A 21,265-nucleotide genomic window follows, 5' to 3' on the forward strand; every position below is an offset into this window, starting at 1 on the left:
GCGAAAAATGTAGGCTATTAAATAGTGATCTTTAGTTCTAGATTTTTCTTCTTTAATTCTCGATATTTGAAACAGTTGAGGGTTTCTAATAGTAAGAAACGAATGATTACTATTCTCGCTGTCCTTGCTTTCAATCTAAACTTGTAAAAGATTCTTTTCACTAGTATATGCGTTGCAACAATTCTAACAGTATGACAAGATACGATAACTATATAAGTGTATATACATATATATATATAAGCACGTTGAATGTTAAGTTAGTAAAACTCCATTCTTTACCATTAGAATTTTAAAGAAAATGTACTGTTGACCATTCATCAAATATTTTAAAATTCTGAATCTTTCAGTACATATTTTAGACTACATTAAAAACCGAATTGAAGTCAAATAAACGAGAGAGAAAGACACACAAAAAGAGAACACAGGAGGAGCTTACGAAAAAACAAACCACCTAAGCTACACCTTACTATAACGATAATCTTTCATTATGTTCTGTTGCTGTTGTACAATATTGGACGTAACTTCTTCCAGTGCCAAAAAAATACAATAAAGTTGGTACAAAAGTTGCTATTATCCACTAAATTAATTTCTTTTTGCATATGCATATAAAAAGAGTACAGGGACTTGTTCTGCTAAGTTTTAAGTGATTAAAAAACAACTGAAAATTCAAAATTTCCAAATCATGAGATGAAGAAATCTCTGGCAGCTCTGAAATGATACTTAGCATCCGAACGGATACTTAAGCATCATGTGTGTGTTCGGATAAATTTGTTGGAAAACAAACCCAGAGAAGACAAGGGACAAACTCGGCACAAAAACGGAAACGAAAAAAGTCAAAAGCCATAAAAAGCAAAAAACCAAAGACATTTTCTTTCTTTTTTTGATTTATTTTGGGTATGTACCATAAAACAAAGGGTCGAAAGAGACGCCGGATAATTCGTAATTATCAATGCTAACGCTTCTGTTGTAGGTGGGAAATATAATTGCCCAAAAACGCGCTTGAGCCCAGTTTCCTGAACGAGGCAAGGACGTATAGTTTCTCTATGTAAATTTCTTTCCAATTACAGCAATACTATACAGTTCATCCATAAAAAATTGTCATATGCAGGATAACCCGATGAGACATGTTAGAATAACCGAACTTAAACCTACCATCAACATTCATACATACCGTGATTCTCACTATATACACTTATAGTTAAAATAATTGGATTATCCAAAAAATAATTTTTTTTGAAGAAAAACACACAACCTATCTAGTATATCAGAACACCGCTAGCTTCCCATGAAGTGCTTGAAACATTGTTCTCTTGACCAGGATTATACACTACTTACAAAACTAACGAACAAATCGAATACCAATAATTACCAAAAAGAAAATCGAAAAGGAAGTAGAATTAGAAATACAAGTAAACCTTCCCTTTTATATCAAAAAAATCAATAAAAAATAACGTTCTTGCTTTTGTGGCATACCGTAAATTCAGTAACTCCCCCCCCCCCCCCTATTCCCTTTGAAACTCATTATTGGGAATCGTAATCCTTTCCATTTATGGCCAAAACTGGCCCAATTTAAACATTTGGGCTATTTAACCGCCCAGGTCTGAGCCCGGGTAATCGGAACGTCGGCGGCTGACAGCTGGTTTAAGATCCAAGTTTGTAAGCGTTATAGGACCAAATACAACTATAAGAGGTACATCTTGCTGAGCAATTCAAACAGTAAGATGTACCTCTTATAGTTCCTTGGACCCATGCAGGATATATGCTCATAGATCTTCACATGGAATACCCGCTTGGATAGAGTAAGATCAGTTACCCGAAAATGACTTTTTCTGACATGGAAATTGCTAGAAACACTGCCCTCAACACAATATTTTTACATATATAAGTAGGTCCTTTCCAATTGTTATTTGTTATTCATTATCACTCTTGGTTCTGAACAATTGCAAAGAACAATTGATACAACCAATAACTTGGACACCATTCATTACAACAAAAAAACATGACTAGACAGAAGACTTATTTCAACATTTCCATTAATAATAAACCAAAGGGTAAAATTGTATTTGAATTATACAATGATATTGCTCCAAAGACCGTTGAGAACTTTGTTACTCTATCCAACGAAGGTAACGGCTTGAAGTGCAAATCAAACCCAGATGTTCCACTATGTTACAAAGGATCAATCTTTCATAGAGTGATTAAGGATTTCATGTTGCAATTTGGTGATTTTACAAATTTCGATGGTACTGGTGGTGAAAGTATTTATGGTGAGAAATTCGAAGATGAAAATTTTACTGTTAAACACGACAAACCATTCTTATTATCAATGGCTAATGCTGGTCCAAACACTAACGGTTCTCAGTGTTTTATCACAACTGTTCCAACTCCACATTTAGATGGTAAACATGTTGTCTTTGGTGAAGTCATCGAAGGTAAAAGAATCGTTAGGTTAATTGAAAACTTACAATGCGATCAAGAAAACAACAAACCATTGTATGACGTTAAAATCGATGAATGTGGCATTCTTCCAAATGATTACGAAGTTCCTGAAAATGCGGAAGAAACCCCAATGGATCAATACGGCGATAATTACGAGGATTCATTGAAAAATGATCAAAAAGTAGACATTAATGATTACGACTCAGTTTATAAAGCCATTGAATTTGTTAAAAATATTGGTACAGAACAATTCAAATTGAAGGAATTGGAAGTTGCCCTTGAAAAGTATGAAAAATGTAATAAATTCTTGAAAGAATATTACCCAGATGACCTAGAGGAAGACCAACTTAAAGCCATCCAACAATTGAAAATATCAATACCATTGAACATAGCATTATGTGCATTGAAGTTAAAGAATTATAGAAGAGTTCTAGTAGCAGCCTCTGAAATCCTATATGCCGAAGGCGCAGATGACAAATCTAAGGCTAAAGCATTATACCGTCGTGGTATGGCATACTACTACATGAACGACACTGACATGGCATTGGCAGATTTAGAAATGGCAACCACATTCCAACAAAACGATCCAGCTATTTTGAAAGCAATCCAAGATACAAAGAATAAAAGAAAAGCAGAAAACAACAAGCAAAAGAAATCTCTATCTAAGATGTTCTCATAAACGATGAGATATGGCTGAAGTATACAAGAAACACACAAAAAAGCCACTTGTTCCAGCTGACTTCACAAGCCGACACAGAACCATCCTAATATATAATTCTATATTAACCCATATCCATATAATTAAACAAGTTCTAAGTATTCAAAACACCTTTATATCATTAAACACGTATGTGTTAAAAGATATCTTTTTCCATATTGCCCCTCAAACGCTATAAACACGCATACAACCTTACCGCGTTTTAAAGCTTTTATTGGAAAAGTTCCAAAAAAAATAAAAAAATATTGAAATATTGAAATATCGAAATATCGAAATTGTAGCCAACTAATCAATTAATTTTTTAAGAATATTTAATAGATTTTAAATTATGTGAGTGATTATATTTGCTTTAGTTAATTAACATTCGTTGTAATTCGAACAAAAAGAATCAATTGCAAACAGTTTTTTTTTGTAACAGAGATATAAGGTCCAATTAATATATTGTTTATATTTGTTTCATACACAAATATTTGAAAAATATAATTGACCCAATTTATTTTTCTAATACATATATATTACTGTTGTAACAGTAAAAAGGGATTATCTTTTTTCATTGTGATTCATTTTTTTGCTGTAGAACTATTACATTTGCAATATGAAATTGTTAACAAAATTCGAATCGAAATCTACTAGAGCTAAGGGGATTGCTTTCCATCCTTCTAGACCATGGGTGTTAGTGGCTTTATTCTCTTCTACAATCCAATTATGGGATTATAGAATGGGTACGTTATTGCACAGGTTTGAAGATCATGACGGTCCAGTTAGAGGCATCGACTTCCATCCAACACAACCTCTGTTCGTTTCTGCTGGTGACGATTACACAATCAAGGTCTGGTCATTGGAGACAAACAAATGTCTATACACTTTAGAAGGTCATTTGGATTATGTTCGTACCGTTTTTTTTCACAGAGAATTGCCATGGATTATTTCTGCCTCCGATGATCAAACTATTAGAATATGGAACTGGCAAAACCGTAAGGAAATTGCTTGTATCACTGGTCACAACCATTTTGTCATGTGTGCTCAATTCCATCCAACTGAAGATTTGATTGTTTCTGCATCATTGGATGAAACTGTCAGAGTCTGGGATATCTCAAAATTGAGAGAAAAACATTCTGCTCCAGGTGGTGCCAACATTCCAAGCACTTTTGAAGAAAAAATTGCTGCTCAACAAAACTTACTCGATGGTGGATTTGGCGACTGTACCGTCAAATTTATTCTAGAAGGTCACACAAGAGGTGTTAACTGGGCTTCTTTCCATCCAACTTTACCACTGATTGTATCCGGTGGTGATGACCGTCAAGTTAAATTATGGAAAATGAGTGCCACTAAAGCTTGGGAACTGGATTCTTGTAGAGGCCATACCAATAATGTCGATAGTGTTATTTTCCATCCAACTCAAAACTTAATAATATCTGTTGGCGAAGATAAAACTTTAAGAATTTGGGACTTAGACAAGAGAGTCCCAGTTAAACAATTCAAGAGAGAAAATGATAGATTTTGGTTAATTGCTGCACACCCAAACATTAACTTATTTGGTGCCGCACATGACTCCGGTATCATGATCTTTAAATTAGATCGTGAAAGACCAGCGTTTAACATTTACCAAAATAACTTATTCTACGTTAATAACGAAAAACAATTACAGACTTTCGACTATAACAATAAAGTCTCTTCCTTACCTTATGTTTCCTTAAAGAAATTAGGTGAAACCTGGGTTGCGTTTAGAAGTATTTCATATAATCCTTCACAACATTCCGTCCTAGTTAACCAAGGTGATGACCATTACAGTCTAGTTGTTTTACCAAAACAACCAACTGGTCCAGTTGACCCAACTAGTGTTGTCGATGGCGATGGTTTATTTGCTCAATTTGTTGCTCGTAACAGATTTGCTACTTACAACAAGAAGAACAATGTCATAGAAATTCGTTCTTTAGATAACAAGGTTACCAAGTCCATCAATATTGACAGTTCTGTCAGAGATATGGCTTATGGTGGCCCAGGTATGCTATTGGTACTACAAGCTAAGGCCGTTACATTGTTAGATGTTCAACAAGGTAAGCCAGTTGCTTCAATTCCTTTAAAGAATGTTAAATACATTTCTTGGTCTCCAGATGGTCAATACTTAGCTCTTATTAGCAAGCATACCATCTCTATTACCAACAAAAAGTTACAAATGGTTTACACAAGACATGAGACTATTCGTGTCAAGAGTATTGCTTGGGATGAAACTAATGTTTTGATTTACTCTACATTGAACCATATTAAATACTTATTGTTAAATGGTGATTTAGGTATTATCAAGACTTTAGAAAAAACTTTATATATCACTAGAGTCCAAGGTAAATTATTGTACACTTTAAACCGTGATGGTGAAGTTCAAATTTTATCAATTGATCCAACTGAATACCGTTTCAAGAAGGCTTTAACAAACGGTAACTATCCTGAAGTTATGCGTATAATTAAGAACTCCAATTTAGTGGGTCAAAATATTATTTCTTACCTACAGAAATCTGGTCATCCAGATGTTGCTTTGCAATTTGTTCAAGACCCACAAACTAGATTCGACTTATCTGTTGAATATGGTAATTTGGATGTTGCACTAACTGAAGCTAAGAAACTAGATAACTCCAGTACTTGGACTAGATTAAGAACAGAAGCTATGACCCAAGGTAATATAAAGATTGTTGAATTAGTCGATCAAACTTTAAGATCATTTGATCAATTATCTTTCTTATATTTGATTGGCGGTGAAAGAACTAAATTATCAAAGATGGAAAGTGTTGCACAAAGTAGAAACGATATTTCTAGTTCCATCTTAAACAGTGTTTATAACAATTCGATTACTCACAGATCAAACATTTTTGCTAATGCTGGTTCGTTGCCTCTAGCTTATGCTGTTGCTAAGGCAAATGGTGATGAGGATGCTGCCGCTGCTTACCTAGAACAAGCTGGCATTGACGAACAAGACGTTACTTTACCTGATGTAATGAATCCATCTAATTTCGTTAAAGAGCCTGTTATTCAACCAATGGAAAGCTGGCCATTAAATGAAGCGGAATTATCCTATTTCGAAAAGGCTGTTTTAGGTCAAATTGAAGATTTAAGCTTGGATGAACCTGTCGAAGATGAAAGCGTTTCCAGATCGCATGTGCAAGGTGAAGATGCCTTCTTCGACGACGAAGATGCTGCCGAAGGCGAAGATGCATGGGACATGGGTGATGACGATTTAGATATCGATGAAACTTCAGTTATTGCACCAACTGCTGTCGAAGATCAAGCTGCTGTCGTTTCTACTCCAGGCTTAGATCAAGAGACTTCTATTTGGGTCAAGAACTCTAAATTACCAGCAGTTTTAGCTGCTTCTGGTGCTTTCGATGCCGCTGGCCATGCTTTAAATAAACAAGTCGGTATTGTTAACTTCGAACCTCTAAGAAAATACTTTGTTGAAATTTATGAAGGTAGCAGAACCTATATGATTTCTGAACCATCTGAATTACCCAGTATCCAAGGTCATATTCGTGCTTTTGCTGATGAACCACAAGAAGCTGAAATTTTGCCTTACATTCCAGGTGTTGATGTTGTCACTGCCAAGATGAATGAAGGTTTTAAACATTTCAAGGCCAACAAATTGACCGAAGCTATTGAATCGTTCCGTTCAGCTATTTATCACATCGTCTTGTTAGTTGTATACAATGAAGAGGATGAAAAGTTTGCTCGCAGCACCTTAGAAAAAGCTAGAGAATATATTTTAGGTCTATCGATCGAATTAGCTCGCCGTGCCCTACCTGAAGATGATATTAAACGTAACCTAGAACTGGCTGCTTACTTCACGAAGGCCAAGTTAGCTCCAGCCCATCACAGTAACGCTCTACAAGTTGCAATGTCTCAAAACTTCAAGAATAAGAACTTTGTACAAGCTTCTTACTTCGCTGGTAAGTTCCTACAAATCATGGACTCGGGTCCAAGAGCTGAGCAAGCCAAAAAAATCAAGGATAAATCTGATTCCTTAGCTAATGATGCTGTTGAAATCGATTTCGATCCGTATGCTGAGTTTGACATCTGTGCTTCATCTTACACTCCAATATATAAAGGTGAACCTAGCGTTCAAGATCCATTAACTGGTGCTAAATATCACAGTTCTGAAAAGGACAATATCGATAAAATTGCCTTAATCTCTAAAGTTGGTACTCCAGCCTCCGGTTTGAGAATTTTAATTTAATAATCACATTTATTAACATCACGATCAAGATTTAATTTCAAATCATTTATTTTGAATATGTACAAACATATACATACATACATATATATACAATTTTATTAAAAGATATATTTTTTAACTTATAATCATGCTCGTTAACTATAATCTGCATAATATAAAATATATATGTTAATGGTTAACATATTGATAACAATATGGTATTGTCTCTTCTTATTACAATCAAACATTTAAACAGATACAACATTAGTATTGCCAAGTCACTAAAATTCAAAAATAAAATTAACGCGTTCGATCTTTCATAATTAACTATTGAAATTAATCGTAAACAAACTAAAACAATTTATAAATGTTTAACCTTGAATTGTACTTTGGTAATGTATGATGAGAACCATTCGTTATATGTTAATAATTAGACTCTCAATTGTTTATCTGTAAGTTGCCAAAGTATAGAAATACAGAGAGTGCTTTATATCTGTTATCATTTTAGAATAGACCACTTCAGAAGTAATAGAGGAATATAGAAAAGTCAATTACTTTGAATACAAGTATTAGAGATATGGCAGGTGAAATTATTACTATACAAATCGGACAATGTGGTAACCAGGTAGGTAAACACTTCTGGAACCAGTTATCAAAAGAACACGGAATTGACAGGGATGGCAGTTGTAAATTTGATGATGATCCACAAAAGAATATTAGAGATGATGATACAAACCCATTTTTTAAGAAAAATGATTCTCACAGATATACACCAAGAGCATTATTATTTGATATGGAACCAGGTGCTGTTCAGGACGTTACTAATACCTTCCCAAATTTTTTTGATCCTAGAAATGTGAGTGTTTCTCGTGATGAGTTGGGTGCTGGTAATTCATGGTCGAAAGGTTACGATTATGGTGTATCTAATCAAGACGAACTTTTAAATATAATTGATAAAGAAATTGACAATACAGAAAATTTTGAAGGTTTTCAATTGATTCATTCTGTTGCAGGTGGCACAGGGTCCGGGTTGGGTTCAAATCTCCTAGAACTGATCTCTGATAGATACCACAAGAAGTTTATATCCACTTACTCTGTGTTTCCAAGTGATGAGTCTGAAGTCGTTGTTCAACCATACAATACTTTACTGACCTTAAGAAGACTTGCCGAAAATAGTGATGCCTCTATTGTTTTTGACAACAATGCTTTACTAAACCTATCATCTCAAGTTTTCAAAGATCCAAATACAAGCTATATTCATACAAATCAATTAATTTCTTCGACAATGTCATCTATAACAAACACCATACGATTCCCAAGTTATATGTACAATTCTATGTCTTCAATATTCTCCACGTTAGTACCAACTCCAGATTTACATTTCCTGTTACCTGGTTTTACCCCATTTACAAGTGATTACGTCAATAATGGAAAAGATTATAAAAGAAACACAGCATACGATGTCATATTAGATTTATTTGACAAATCCAACTCTTTAGTGTCTAGCAGAGTGGACAATCCAACATACTTTAATATATATACTTCACTAATTGGATCAACAGAGCAAAATGACATATCCAGAGCGATTTTGAAACTACAATCACGTATTAATTTTGCTCCATGGTCATCAACATCAATTCATGTAAACGTCGGAAGGAGATCTTCATTTTTGCCTCAACCAGAACAAGCAGTCAACGGATTTGGTAATCGTAACTATGTAAATGGTATGATGCTAGCAAATTCCACTAGCATTCTATCTGTTTTTGAAAGAACAGTAAGAACATTCGATAAAATATTTGCAAAAGGAGCATTTTTAAACACATTCAGAAACGGTAAAATGTTTCAAAATGATTGGGATGAATTTAGTGAATGTAGAGAAGTGGCACAGAACTTAATCAATTCATACTCCACAGCCGAACAAGAGAATTACCTAGATGATATACTAATTGAAGAAGAGAATATTATAGGAAATGCAGAAGCTGAGAACGACATTGGCTTAGATAGTAACATTATATAAATGGAAAAGAGTATACATTGTGGGATTGAATAAGAAAGGGAAAGAGAAAAAGTTCACAGAAAATTAGTTATCTCAGTCGTGTAATATTATTATAAACGATTATGAAAACAATGAAAATCGTTTCCAAAAACCGTTATTATTTCTATGGCAGTTTAATAAGACTCTGTATTATGTTAAAATGAACTGAAGAGCAGAAGAATCTCAATTTTTGGAAAACCCTGCATTGTAAAATAAGTTGCATCACCATTCAGTTATTATAACCATGTATGTCTTACTTACAAGAATCTGGCTTACATGATGGATATATAATTTAACAACGAATAAACCATCTTATGTAAACATATTAACGTATTTAAGTAACTAAAACTCAAGTAATTATAAAGCTACAATTTATACATACCATCATACTTATTTGCTAACCAGCTCTTGCAGAGAACGGACGAACTGAAGCGACTAAAACAACAGTTCTAAACTATAGAATGAGTTACCACACGTATAAACCAAATCTTAAAGCAATTACCCTCTAATTATTCGAAAACAGAGAAACAAGATAGAATAGTAACCTTTATCTCTTTAGTGCTAACTTCAGTTGTTCATATGACTGACATGTAAAATTTTTTTCAGATGTGTTTGCCATTAGAATAGCACCCAATTTCTATCAAATATAAAAATATGCAGCTATTTGTATAATCAGTTAGCTCCCTCAAAACTATTTCCAAACAATAAAACCTCTCAAGAATCACTGACACTTCACAATCAAATCTAGTTCTTTTACTGTCACCTTGGGGATTGGAAAGAAAGACACTATAACCCTAACGCCAGTAACAAAACCCTAAACGCATAACCAACCCTTCAATCACCAATAACGAAAGTCGGGTAACTTGACGTTTTCTCAAATTTTAAAATTTTTTTAGAAACTTTTAATAACCACAAAGCCAAAGGATTATAATATTGAGAGTAAATAATTACAATGTACTTATACTTTAAATGCTAAACTGCAATTAATTATTGAATTAAATAATCATAAGAACTGAATATAGTAGTTTTGTTAAATTACTAAAGGATTTTCAAGTTGATAAAGAAAAACAGGCAAAAAAAACGCACTTACTTGACAATTCTAGAGAAAATTGTTAATCCTTTAAAAAACTGAAGGTACTTTTTTCCAAAGTTATATAATACACATTGTCAATATCATTGCTTATTGGAAAGTTATAAAACACCTATAAGAAACATTGGATTAAATATTTTGATAATTTTTTTGTTTTTCACCACTAAGAAATAACACCACTAACAAATATAACAAAATGAGTAACTCTGAACAAGACTGGAAATCACAATTGAATATCCCTAAAAAAGATACAAGACCACAAACAGAAGATGTTTTGAATACAAAAGGTAACACTTTTGAAGATTTTTATTTAAAGAGGGAACTATTAATGGGTATTTTTGAAGCTGGTTTTGAAAAACCATCACCTATCCAAGAAGAATCTATTCCTGTTGCCATTGCAGGTAGAGACATTTTAGCAAGAGCTAAAAATGGTACAGGTAAAACTGCTGCATTCGTGATTCCAACTTTAGAAAAAGTGAAATCTAAGATTAACAAAATACAAGCCCTAATAATGGTCCCAACAAGGGAATTAGCATTACAGACATCTCAAGTAGTGCGTACCCTGGGTAAAAGATGTGAAATATCTTGTATGGTAACTACCGGTGGTACCAATTTAAGAGATGATATTATTAGATTAAATGAAACTGTACATATATTAGTCGGTACTCCAGGTAGAGTATTAGATTTAGCCTCTAGAGGTATTGCTGATTTATCCGGATGTGGTCTTTTCATCATGGATGAAGCTGATAAAATGTTGTCCCGTGATTTTAAATCTATTATTGAACAAATTTTAACTTTCTTACCAGAACAACACCAATCACTATTATTTAGTGCTACTTTCCCTTTGACAGTGAAAGAGTTCATGGTTAAACATTTACATAAACCTTATGAGATTAATCTGATGGATGAACTAACATTAAAAGGTATAACACAATATTATGCATTTGTTGAAGAAAAGCAAAAATTACACTGTTTAAACACTTTATTTTCAAAGTTACAAATTAATCAAGCTATTATCTTCTGTAATTCTACAAACCGTGTCGAATTGTTAGCCAAAAAGATTACTGATTTGGGTTTTTCATGTTACTATTCTCATGCCAGAATGAAGCAACAAGAAAGAAACAGAGTGTTTCACGAATTCCGTCATGGCAAAGTCCGTACTTTGGTTTGTTCTGATTTATTGACTCGTGGTATTGATATTCAAGCTGTGAACGTTGTCATCAATTTTGATTTCCCAAAGACTGCTGAAACTTATTTACATCGTATCGGTAGATCTGGTAGATTTGGTCATTTAGGTTTAGCAATCAATTTGATCAACTGGAATGACCGTTTTAATTTATATAAGATCGAACAAGAATTAGGTACAGAAATTGCAGCCATACCAACTACTATTGACAAATCATTATATGTCGCTAATGATAATTCCGCTGTTCCAGTACCATTCCCAATCGAACAGCAACTAATCCCTCAGAATTTACCACCACAACAACAATTACCTTTACCACCTCAAATGAATGCCCACTTCAATACCATGAACCAACAGCAATTCCAAATGCAACAACAACCATCACCACTACAACAACAACAACAACAACCTCAGCAACCACAACAACCTCAGCAACAATTCCAACAACCTCCACAACAATTTCAACAATACCCACAGCAAGGTATGCCGATACAGGCACCACAACACCCGCAATTTTAATTAAAGGAAAAATTAATGTTGTATCATATCAATTCTGTATTATATTATTTTTACACATCAATAATCATGATGTTTTTATTTTTTTTATTTATTTCAATTTACTATTAAACAAAATTTTGTCCTAAGGTGCCTTCATCATAACTTACAAATAATCATTTTTTTTGCATATTGCACAAATACATTCCATTTTTGATAGATTTATTTCAGATGGAAATTTTTGTATTTTTTTTTCAATTGTTCAATATTTCAATATTTCAATATTTCCAATAATTGACATATCTATATGGTTCTTTATCCATTTACTGATTATTAATGTCAAGGACTACTCAAAACATTCATTTGCAAACATATGGAGTTAATTGCATTTGCATTTTGCATTTTATTTTTATTTCGCGTACATGGCGTATTTTCTCAAATAATTCAGTTACCATCATTTAACTGTTAATCCCTGATGTGCTTCTTTTTATTAAACAAATTTTAACAGATTGCCATTTGAACCTGATTAAATTTTATCAGACCCCAATATTTGTTAAGCTAATAGACGAAGCCTGAATGTTTCTTTGGATAAAATGTTTTAGACTAATCCACTATTTACCCGATATGCTCATCTTATGATCACCAGTTTGATTCCCTATATTATCACTACTCCTTATCTGAATTCCCATAATACTTCATCAATAATCGAAGTAATTTACCTAGGCATCTAGGTTTTTCTTCGAAAGTTTGTTACTTTAAATCTTACGCAGGGATAAAGATTTGCTGAGTTTATATTTCAATAGGTTCTGAATACAGTTATAGTTCAGTCCTGTTTTTTAACCCCTTTATCAAGATTTTATTAACCTATATAAACATTTATATATTTCTAAATCTATTTTTCCTCTTTAAAAATTCGTTAACTTAGTCTGTATTTCATATATAAAAATTCATTTAGTGAATAGGTTGCTATCATTAAGGATATATACGTATACCAAAAATATTGCGGTTCGTTAGACATTTCAAACTAGCATTTCTTCGAAATCGGGAATAATATACATACAAGAACATCAATACTAGTATTCGAAAACTTTTTAAATTTTTTATTTAATTTTATTTATTTAGTGCAGTATTTAAAGTCAGTAAATTACTAAAATCGACCTTAATTCTTCATTTAGTATTTTATAGTTCCCCCAAAATATAAATGACAGAGGGACAGAGGGACAGAGAAAGAGAGAATTGGTGGGATTGTGTAAGCGTATTAGTTCTTGAAACTAAATTCAAAATAAATAAAAATAAATGCTTACTTATTGTTTATTCCCTTTGGTTAAAAAGTCTTATAAGTTGTACAATTAGAATATGCTATGAAATATCTTTACTATCGTCTTTTACATTTAATATCGATAAAGGTAGATTAAAAGAAAGAACCCAACTAAACATAACTAAACTATTCTAGGTCACCAGCTGTTTCCCATTTACCGTCTAAGTTTTCCTTCCACAAAGTGACTTTATCATCATTGGTAGAAACAGCTAGAATGTTACCTGATAGAGACCAGTTAACTCTTGATGGTGCAGCCTCAAATGGTTCAGTGAGAAGTTGTTTCTTCCATTCACCTTTCGAACCTTCTTGAGTCCAAACTATAGAGGTATTATCATTTGATGCTGTTGCAATATAGGTATTTACCAAAACAGTTGGGGACCAAGCAACGTCATTGACACAGTTAGTATGTCCTTCTAGTTCAGTTTCTATAACATAGGTTTCTTTTTCAGTGTCGTATTTCCAAATCTTAACAGCATTATCTAGACCACCACTAACGAATCTCAATGAGTGTGTGTGGTCTTCCTCAGAACTTTCGCTAGCGACAAAAGGGGCCCAAGAGACGGTCGAAACACCAACTTTATGAGCCTTCATTATCATTGGTTTGCCTAATTTTTCATCCTTTAGTTCAACAACAGAGATATTACCATCAGAAGAGCCGGCTAATAATATAGCACCAAATTCACTTGGGGCCCATTCTACAACGTTGACAGAAGCAGAATGAACAGACAATGAAGCTAGTTTGGACCATTTCTTGTTTGCTTCTTTCCAGATGATAATCTTACCATCGTAAGAGGCAGAAGCCAATAAGTTTCCAAATTTTGGGTGAGCCCAGCTGACTCTCCAAACTGGACCTTCATGTCCAACCAAAGTATCTAATAATGCATATTGTTCACCGTTCACAGCAAATATTTTAATTGTTTTATCGGAGGAACACGAAGCCAAGCGTGTGGCATAGTAGTCAAAAGATGTATCGTGAATGATATCGGAATGTGCGTTTTCTATCGTAACCATTTCTTAACGTATATACATATATCTATCTATCTCAATCTCTTAGTGAAATTTGCGAACTGAATTTCGTATAATATTTATTGTCAACTGCAGGACTTCAATATTTAAGTTTTCGCACACCTTCAACTGGTAATCTCCAAAACGTAAATGGATAAATTAAATTAAAAGATCTGAAATACAACAATTCAACCAGTTCAATACAAACTACAGGCAAGTTATTTGGTCTTGATCATCATTAAACAAGCAATTTATGGCACTACTCTTACCATCTGATTGAACATTCTTGTTCTTCTCGGAAATTCCATGGCTGAACGACTTTATCGTTTCAAACGAATTATGCAATGTCGGGTAAGTATATGTATTTGGTGTCAGCAAATGCCAGCGTCACAAATGGTCGATGGACACTGTAGCAATGCATTGACTGCCAGTGGTTAATTGTGTTATGTAGATGCGGAATAACATGAGTTTTAAGTCCATAAGATAATAAAAAAAATATATTCACAAATATGCGTATATAAATATATAAATATATAAAAGTTTTGTTTTTCTTTGATACGCAGTAACGGTAAATTTTATTTGATTGACTCTCTTCGAATGTGTCGTTGTGATCAGATGGCAAAAAACTGAATGTCTATATTGGCTGGTTGAACTTCCTGTGGTTGCTCCTGTTCACCATTTGCCTCTGCGTTGCCTCTAATGACGATGCCATTGATGCGGACATTCCATCCTGCTCTTATTATTAGTGGGCGAATTATCATGGTGACAAGTAAAATCATTGCCATAAACATAATCGACAGGACATCTTCTAACGATAGACCGAGTTCATCTATTTTCATTATAAATTTTTCAACCCAACCCGTATCAGTTGGATCATTTTTCTCGTCCTTCTTTTTCTTTTCTTGTTGTTTATCATTAATTTGCTTTTCTGTTAGTGGAGTTGGGTATGCATGGTGACCTGAGTTTTCAAGCAAGGCTTGCTCAACACTGTATTTAAAGCGCCTGAATATTGACATCTGGGATAACATTTGCTCTTCTTGTGATATTATACTTACTCCATCTATCTCTTCTTTATCCTGATTCCAAAAACTCACTGGCTCACCAGATAGCCAGCTAATCCATGATTTTAATGTCAATTTCATCACAGTAAGCTTCACAGCAAAAAATAATTCAGGGTTATGATCAAGCACTTGATTGTAGTAATCATGTGCCATCTTATAATCTACACCGACTCCTAACCCATGTTCATACATGTAACCTAGGTTCCAAATTGCTTGAGGAGCAAATCGTAGGGATGCGCTTTGATACATAGCAATAGCTTTGCTATAATCTTTCATATTATAAAAAATGTTACCAGCAATAATTGCTGCATCAATGTTATTTTGCTTGAAAGCCCTATTGTAGTATGAGATTGCCATAGATTTTCTTTCGTCTGTAGTCTCTGGTACTTCTTCCATCAAATATGCATCTTGATATAAAAGATATGCAGCTGAAATTTGAGCTGCTTCAAAACCTTGTTCTGCAGCTTGTGCATACGCCCATAATGCTACTTCTGTATTACCCTTTAATAGTTCAGAGAATGCAATTCTTAATTGAGGAGCAACAATAACCTCATTCATTTCCAAAAATCTTTTAAACAAAAATGATGTGTCTTCACAACTGTAATAATTATTCACACTTTCTTCGATCATTTTAGCGTATTCATATGTACCAGCAATGTGAGATCTTCTGTAAGCTGTTTGCATTAAAACGAAAGGATCACCTAGATTTAGTTCTGGTTTCTCAGAAGACAATTTAGATAATTGGTAGTCTGCTGTTCCATCATTAACATTTTCTTCTAAGACATTTCTATAATATTTTATTGCTTTTGAAGTATCATTTTTGATAAATTGATTTATTAATCCCATATCAATATTTGCTTTACTTTTCACGGCACTAACATTTTCCACAATATCTATGGACTTTTGTAATAAAAGCTGAGCTCTTTCTATATCAGGTTTGGATATACCTTCTCCTGTAAAATAAATATGGCCTAGTAAGTAGTAACATTTCCCAAAGAAATATATTTGTAAATTATCCATATAAGGTTCTGAACTGCTATATACTTCAATCGCTAATTCCAAAATAGTTCTTGCGGATTCTACATCACGATTTCTTTCGTAGGTACCTTTATACAGATCCCATGCAGTATAGTACAGATCAACTAATTTATCATTACTATCATCCGATTCACCATCTGCAGCATAGTCTTTTGCACCAATACCAAATTGTAGTACAATTTGTCCCCCATTCATTTGCGTCAACAAAGAGGATGTTATGTCAGGTCTGACAGAATCCTTCCTAGTAGTTGAGGAATGCGTCGAGCTTAGGCCCTCACCTAATAACCCTCCTTGAAAATCTGGAATTCTAATATTATATGTTTCCATATAAGGCAATGCTACATTCCATTCATAGTCCGAGTACTTGGAGCGTACTTCGTCTGATAGTTCTCTGTATAGCAACAGAGCCATATTGCAATCTCTTGGAACATTCAGACCATTAGCATATCTATAAGCAAGTGCTTGCTTTGCTTTCATATTCCCAAGGGAAGCAGCTTGTTGATAGTATAATAAACTTTTACCAATATCAATTGGAATCGCTCCAAATAAACCAGTAGAAAGCATAACTGCTAAATCAAATAAAGCCTCTCCATCAGTAAAACCAATCATCTCATTATATTTATTCAAATAGCTATATGCAAGTGTCTTATTATTAGGGTAGCCATATTCTCCCCAGAGATGTATTTGTGCTAATAAAAGTGTTGCTGCAGTATTGTTAAATTTATCACTTGATATCGTTAAATATCCAATTGCTTCCTTTTGCCATGTAGTGGCCTCAGATTTCCAAAACTTCTTGTATCGAAATTCTTGTTCATCTTCTGAATAGTCTACAGGAATCGTTATATCAATTCCAGAGATATTCTTCTTTGAATAATAATCAATTTCATCATCGTAGCGGATTTTATCACTCAATATATTAACAGCTTTCTCATAAGGATCATAATCAACATTATTTACATTAAAACTTACTTGGCTCTCCACCTCCCCACACACAACCTCGATAAAACCAATATAAAGAAATAATACCCAAGAATGCAACATAATCATTTTTGAAGTAAAATTCTATGGATACTTAAAATTCATATAACTCTCGCCAGTATGTGGCTTTACACACTTCCAAACACCAACATATGTAGGAAAAATAGATTGGAAATGTAATTATATGGTGTCTTGAGTGTATTCTATCCAAATATACTTCAATAGAGCTACCTTTAACTTAAACTTTAAGCTAAGAAGCGAAAATTTAGGATTCTTGTTTTTGATGATAATACGAATACGTTAAAATTGAAGGATTCTTCTACTTTTGGAAAGATATATAAATGGCTGGAAGGTAAATTGGAACATTAAATTAGTCGTAGTTACTATTCGGCATGTATTAGTGTAGCTGTGTGATCAATTGATTAATATAAGTGAGGTGAGAGTGTTAGAGTAAAGTTAAATAAATCAATATCGATTGTGTTTTTCCTACTTGAATGGTATCTTAGATTCATAAATGAAAATCAAATGGACATGCAATTGCTGTAAGGAAAGAAACCATTATAATGGGAATGATGCCCAACAGTATGGTATTGATTTTTCAAGGTTAAATCTGTGCAGAAAATGCCATAAAATTAGTTGTGATTCCTGCCAGTTATTTCAAGATTATGAAAAATTCTGTCCTTATTGTTGCAGGAATAATAAGGTTCCAGATTGTGCTGACGGTAGCAGATTATCATTTGAGGAACGTTATTGTCAGGAAATATGTTATGACGAATATTGTACCAATGGCTGTTTCCAATGTCCCAAGTGTAATAATTCCTTGGCTTTGTCATTATGTAAAAATGAACGTTTGAAGGATCCAAATGGAAAAACGATAAGTTTTCAATGTTATTGTTGCTCTTGGTCATGGTCAACTGAACTGCCAGGTAATGTGAAGTTGTTATCTAAACATATTTTTTCTTTACACTTAAACTTGGATCCTAAGTTTCAAAGATTTAAACAACTGTCTAATATTTATCTAAACGATAGCTCAGATTGCAGTAATAATGATCCATCATATTCCGTAAAAGACATCTATTTGAAGCAAGGAGATTTACAATCTGCTAGAGGGTTATTGGACATAATTAACAACAAAAAAGAGACTTCTTTTAATACTTCTTCTACTGTCTTATTAAACGATCAATTTCCTCATCAAAACCTTTATGACGATACCAACACTTCTTTACCAGAACTTTCAAAGTTAGTAATGAAGTTTGAATATAAATGTCCTCATTGTGAAGAAACTATACTTAAACCATCTTCAGAGCTCTACTCAAGTGATAATACTTATGAATCATTTGCATTTACACAATTGCCAACAATAGAAGTAAGTGCTATTAAAGATCTGAAGCAAGACTTAGTGTTGATAATGAAAAATATTGAAGATAATCTTAATGATTTCGTTCAAGCAGAAATTATTACTAGTGATAACATTCAATTATCTCAAAATAAATTTATTTTCATGAAGTCCACTGGTGACAAATTGCAAGATAAAAGTAAATATTATGCTGAATTAATGAGCTACCTAGAAGGACTACCGTCGTTCGATTTGAACCTTTGTGACAATGTCAATAACAAATTTGTTCGCATAGAGAAGCAAAGAAGATTAGCCAAAAACAATAACATAGCAGTCATGAATAATGCCAATTCTCCTATGAATTATAAAGAAGAATCAGATCGATATATTGTAAGTCCAATAAAAATATTGACAGAAACTGCATTAAATAAATTACTTGTAAAATATAAATTCAAAACTTATGAAGTTTCACTAGAATGCATACTAAAATGATTGAAGCTTTCGGATATGTACACATGTAACTGTAAATAGCTTAATATTACTTTATGGGTTAATATACAGATATAATTTATATAAGCTTTAAAATATCGTTATATTATTGTTATTAACATAGTTTTTACTAATTTTACTATAAATTCCTTAATGTTCTTATAAGTCAATCAAACTAACGCCTTGATTATTATTTTGTTGTTGTTGCTGCTGATATTGCTGCTGCTGTGGTTGATTACCAAACCCATAACCGGTTTGAGTTGGTATGATATTTGAACTTGGCAAGCCAGTGTATTGGTTGGATAAGAATGGGTTAACTTTTGATTCGCCCGATTGTTGTCTATAACCAGTACCTTGAGAATTGATGAATGTTCCAGTTTGCGTATGTTGAGCAGGTATACGTGTTTCACCAGTGTTACCGAATGTATCTATACCTGTACCAGAGGCCAATAATTGGTTTAATTCATTATATTTGTTTGTCATTTCTTTGTTACCAGTTCTATTTTGTTGCAATGGTTGTTGTACAGGCTGTTGCACGGGTTGTTGAATTTCTATTTGTTCTGGTAGTTTAGCAGGTTGATAAGATTGAGCTTGTGGTTTGGTGAAATCTGGCAATTCTGAAGCTGCTTGTACATTATTATTGTTTGTTTGTTGATTATTCAATGCGAATGGGTTGTTTGAACCGGTTTGCATTGGCATTTGCTGTTGCTGTTGCATCATTGCCTGCTGCTGAGCCAAATAGGAGGCTTGTTGTTGCTGTTGAGCTAATAAAAATTGTTGTTGTTGCAATAACATTTCTTGCTGTTGTTGTTGCGCTAGCAAGTCCTGTTGCTTTTGTTGTAGTAACCATTCGTTTTGTTGTTGCTTTTGTAATTGATCTTGTTGCATTTGATATTGGAGATATTCCTCATAAGAGATTGGATTGCCGAATACATCATAGTAAACAGGTTGTTGTTGCTGCATATGCATGCTACTTTGTAATTCTTGTAATCTTTTCAATTCTTCTTCTTCTTTCGACAATTGTAAAGCTGCTTGCAAATCGGAATCGTCCTGGTTCAACCTTCTTTTCCTCTCGTCTTCTTCTGCAGTTCTCCTACTCTCTTCCAAGGCTCTTTGCAAATCCTCGTCACTTCCATTACGGGCAGGAGGACGACGGTTTCTATTACGATCACGTCTGTTGTTCAACCTTCTCTCCTCTCTCAACCTTTCATCGTCCATCAAAAGCGCAGTCAACTCTTTAGCTTTGACCCTAATGATCTGACCTTGATCTACACCACCAGAATTCTCATCTTCGTACCTAAACTCCGTCAATGTTTTAATCAGATACAAATTCTCCTTACACCACAACACACAATTCTCACTACCAAACCTAACCAAATAGTCCAAAACTGTCAACGACTTGGCAATATGCTTCCAGTACTTACCTTTATCATTCAATCTCTTGTCTAACATATCCATGATCTCGAAAAAATCCGCAGAATCGTAAGTCTTCTCAGCAATGTCTGCCAAGAGGTCGATATTAGGGCCCGTGCCCTCATTTGCAGTCGCATTACGCACCAACACCTGCGTCGACGAGTAACCCTTCACCACGTTCTTCATAGAACGCACAAATTGATTAGACATCCTAGTTTATACCCACTAAGCACCCTTAATATAGTAGAAAATCTATATGTATACGTGTATATACGTAAGTCTCTGTCCTTGTCCTTCTTTCTTTGTATACCGCTAACGTATAGTATGTATACTCAACGTCTATCACACTGCAGAACCCAACAGCCAAACCAACTCAAATAGAAACCAATAGCCATAAATAAAACTATCTTCTACTTTATAACTAATCATTCAAAGGTAAAATCCTTCCTTATTCTCCTATTTC

The 21,265-nt window shown here is 33.7% G+C and overlaps 8 protein-coding genes across 8 annotated transcripts; 5 read left to right on the forward strand and 3 right to left on the reverse strand.

The window, feature by feature from the left end:
* Nucleotides 1–1,999: 1,999 nt before the first annotated feature.
* Nucleotides 2,000–3,118, forward strand: CPR6 (peptidylprolyl isomerase CPR6; the record flags this gene model as incomplete). Its single annotated transcript, XM_003685469.1, has 1 exon — nt 2,000–3,118. One exon carries the CDS (start codon nt 2,000–2,002, stop codon nt 3,116–3,118), a length of 1,119 nt encoding a protein of 372 aa, XP_003685517.1.
* Nucleotides 3,119–3,752: 634 nt separating this feature from the next.
* COP1 (coatomer subunit alpha) lies at nt 3,753–7,379 on the forward strand (the record flags this gene model as incomplete). The annotated part of the gene is made up of 1 exon (XM_003685470.1): nt 3,753–7,379. The coding sequence occupies one exon, from the start codon at nt 3,753–3,755 to the stop codon at nt 7,377–7,379; it is 3,627 nt and encodes a 1,208-aa protein (XP_003685518.1).
* A 556-nt stretch (nt 7,380–7,935) lies between these two features.
* TUB4 (gamma-tubulin) lies at nt 7,936–9,375 on the forward strand (the record flags this gene model as incomplete). Its single annotated transcript, XM_003685471.1, has 1 exon — nt 7,936–9,375. One exon carries the CDS (start codon nt 7,936–7,938, stop codon nt 9,373–9,375), a length of 1,440 nt encoding a protein of 479 aa, XP_003685519.1.
* A 1,304-nt stretch (nt 9,376–10,679) lies between these two features.
* DHH1 (DExD/H-box ATP-dependent RNA helicase DHH1) lies at nt 10,680–12,188 on the forward strand (the record flags this gene model as incomplete). The annotated part of the gene is made up of 1 exon (XM_003685472.1): nt 10,680–12,188. One exon carries the CDS (start codon nt 10,680–10,682, stop codon nt 12,186–12,188), a length of 1,509 nt encoding a protein of 502 aa, XP_003685520.1.
* Nucleotides 12,189–13,608: 1,420 nt separating this feature from the next.
* Nucleotides 13,609–14,493, reverse strand: TPHA0D04530 (WD40 repeat domain-containing protein; the record flags this gene model as incomplete). Its single annotated transcript, XM_003685473.1, has 1 exon — nt 13,609–14,493. The coding sequence occupies one exon, from the start codon at nt 14,491–14,493 to the stop codon at nt 13,609–13,611; it is 885 nt and encodes a 294-aa protein (XP_003685521.1).
* A 605-nt stretch (nt 14,494–15,098) lies between these two features.
* Nucleotides 15,099–17,627, reverse strand: TPHA0D04540 (tetratricopeptide repeat protein; the record flags this gene model as incomplete). Its single annotated transcript, XM_003685474.1, has 1 exon — nt 15,099–17,627. The coding sequence occupies one exon, from the start codon at nt 17,625–17,627 to the stop codon at nt 15,099–15,101; it is 2,529 nt and encodes an 842-aa protein (XP_003685522.1).
* Nucleotides 17,628–18,078: 451 nt separating this feature from the next.
* TPHA0D04550 (uncharacterized protein) lies at nt 18,079–19,392 on the forward strand (the record flags this gene model as incomplete). The annotated part of the gene is made up of 1 exon (XM_003685475.1): nt 18,079–19,392. One exon carries the CDS (start codon nt 18,079–18,081, stop codon nt 19,390–19,392), a length of 1,314 nt encoding a protein of 437 aa, XP_003685523.1.
* A 156-nt stretch (nt 19,393–19,548) lies between these two features.
* TPHA0D04560 (ENTH domain-containing protein) lies at nt 19,549–21,012 on the reverse strand (the record flags this gene model as incomplete). The annotated part of the gene is made up of 1 exon (XM_003685476.1): nt 19,549–21,012. The coding sequence occupies one exon, from the start codon at nt 21,010–21,012 to the stop codon at nt 19,549–19,551; it is 1,464 nt and encodes a 487-aa protein (XP_003685524.1).
* Between the last annotated feature and the right edge of the window lie 253 nt (nt 21,013–21,265).

Source organism: Tetrapisispora phaffii, chromosome 4 (assembly GCF_000236905.1).
Source record: "Tetrapisispora phaffii CBS 4417 chromosome 4, complete genome".
Taxonomy (NCBI): Eukaryota; Fungi; Ascomycota; class Saccharomycetes; order Saccharomycetales; family Saccharomycetaceae; genus Tetrapisispora; species Tetrapisispora phaffii.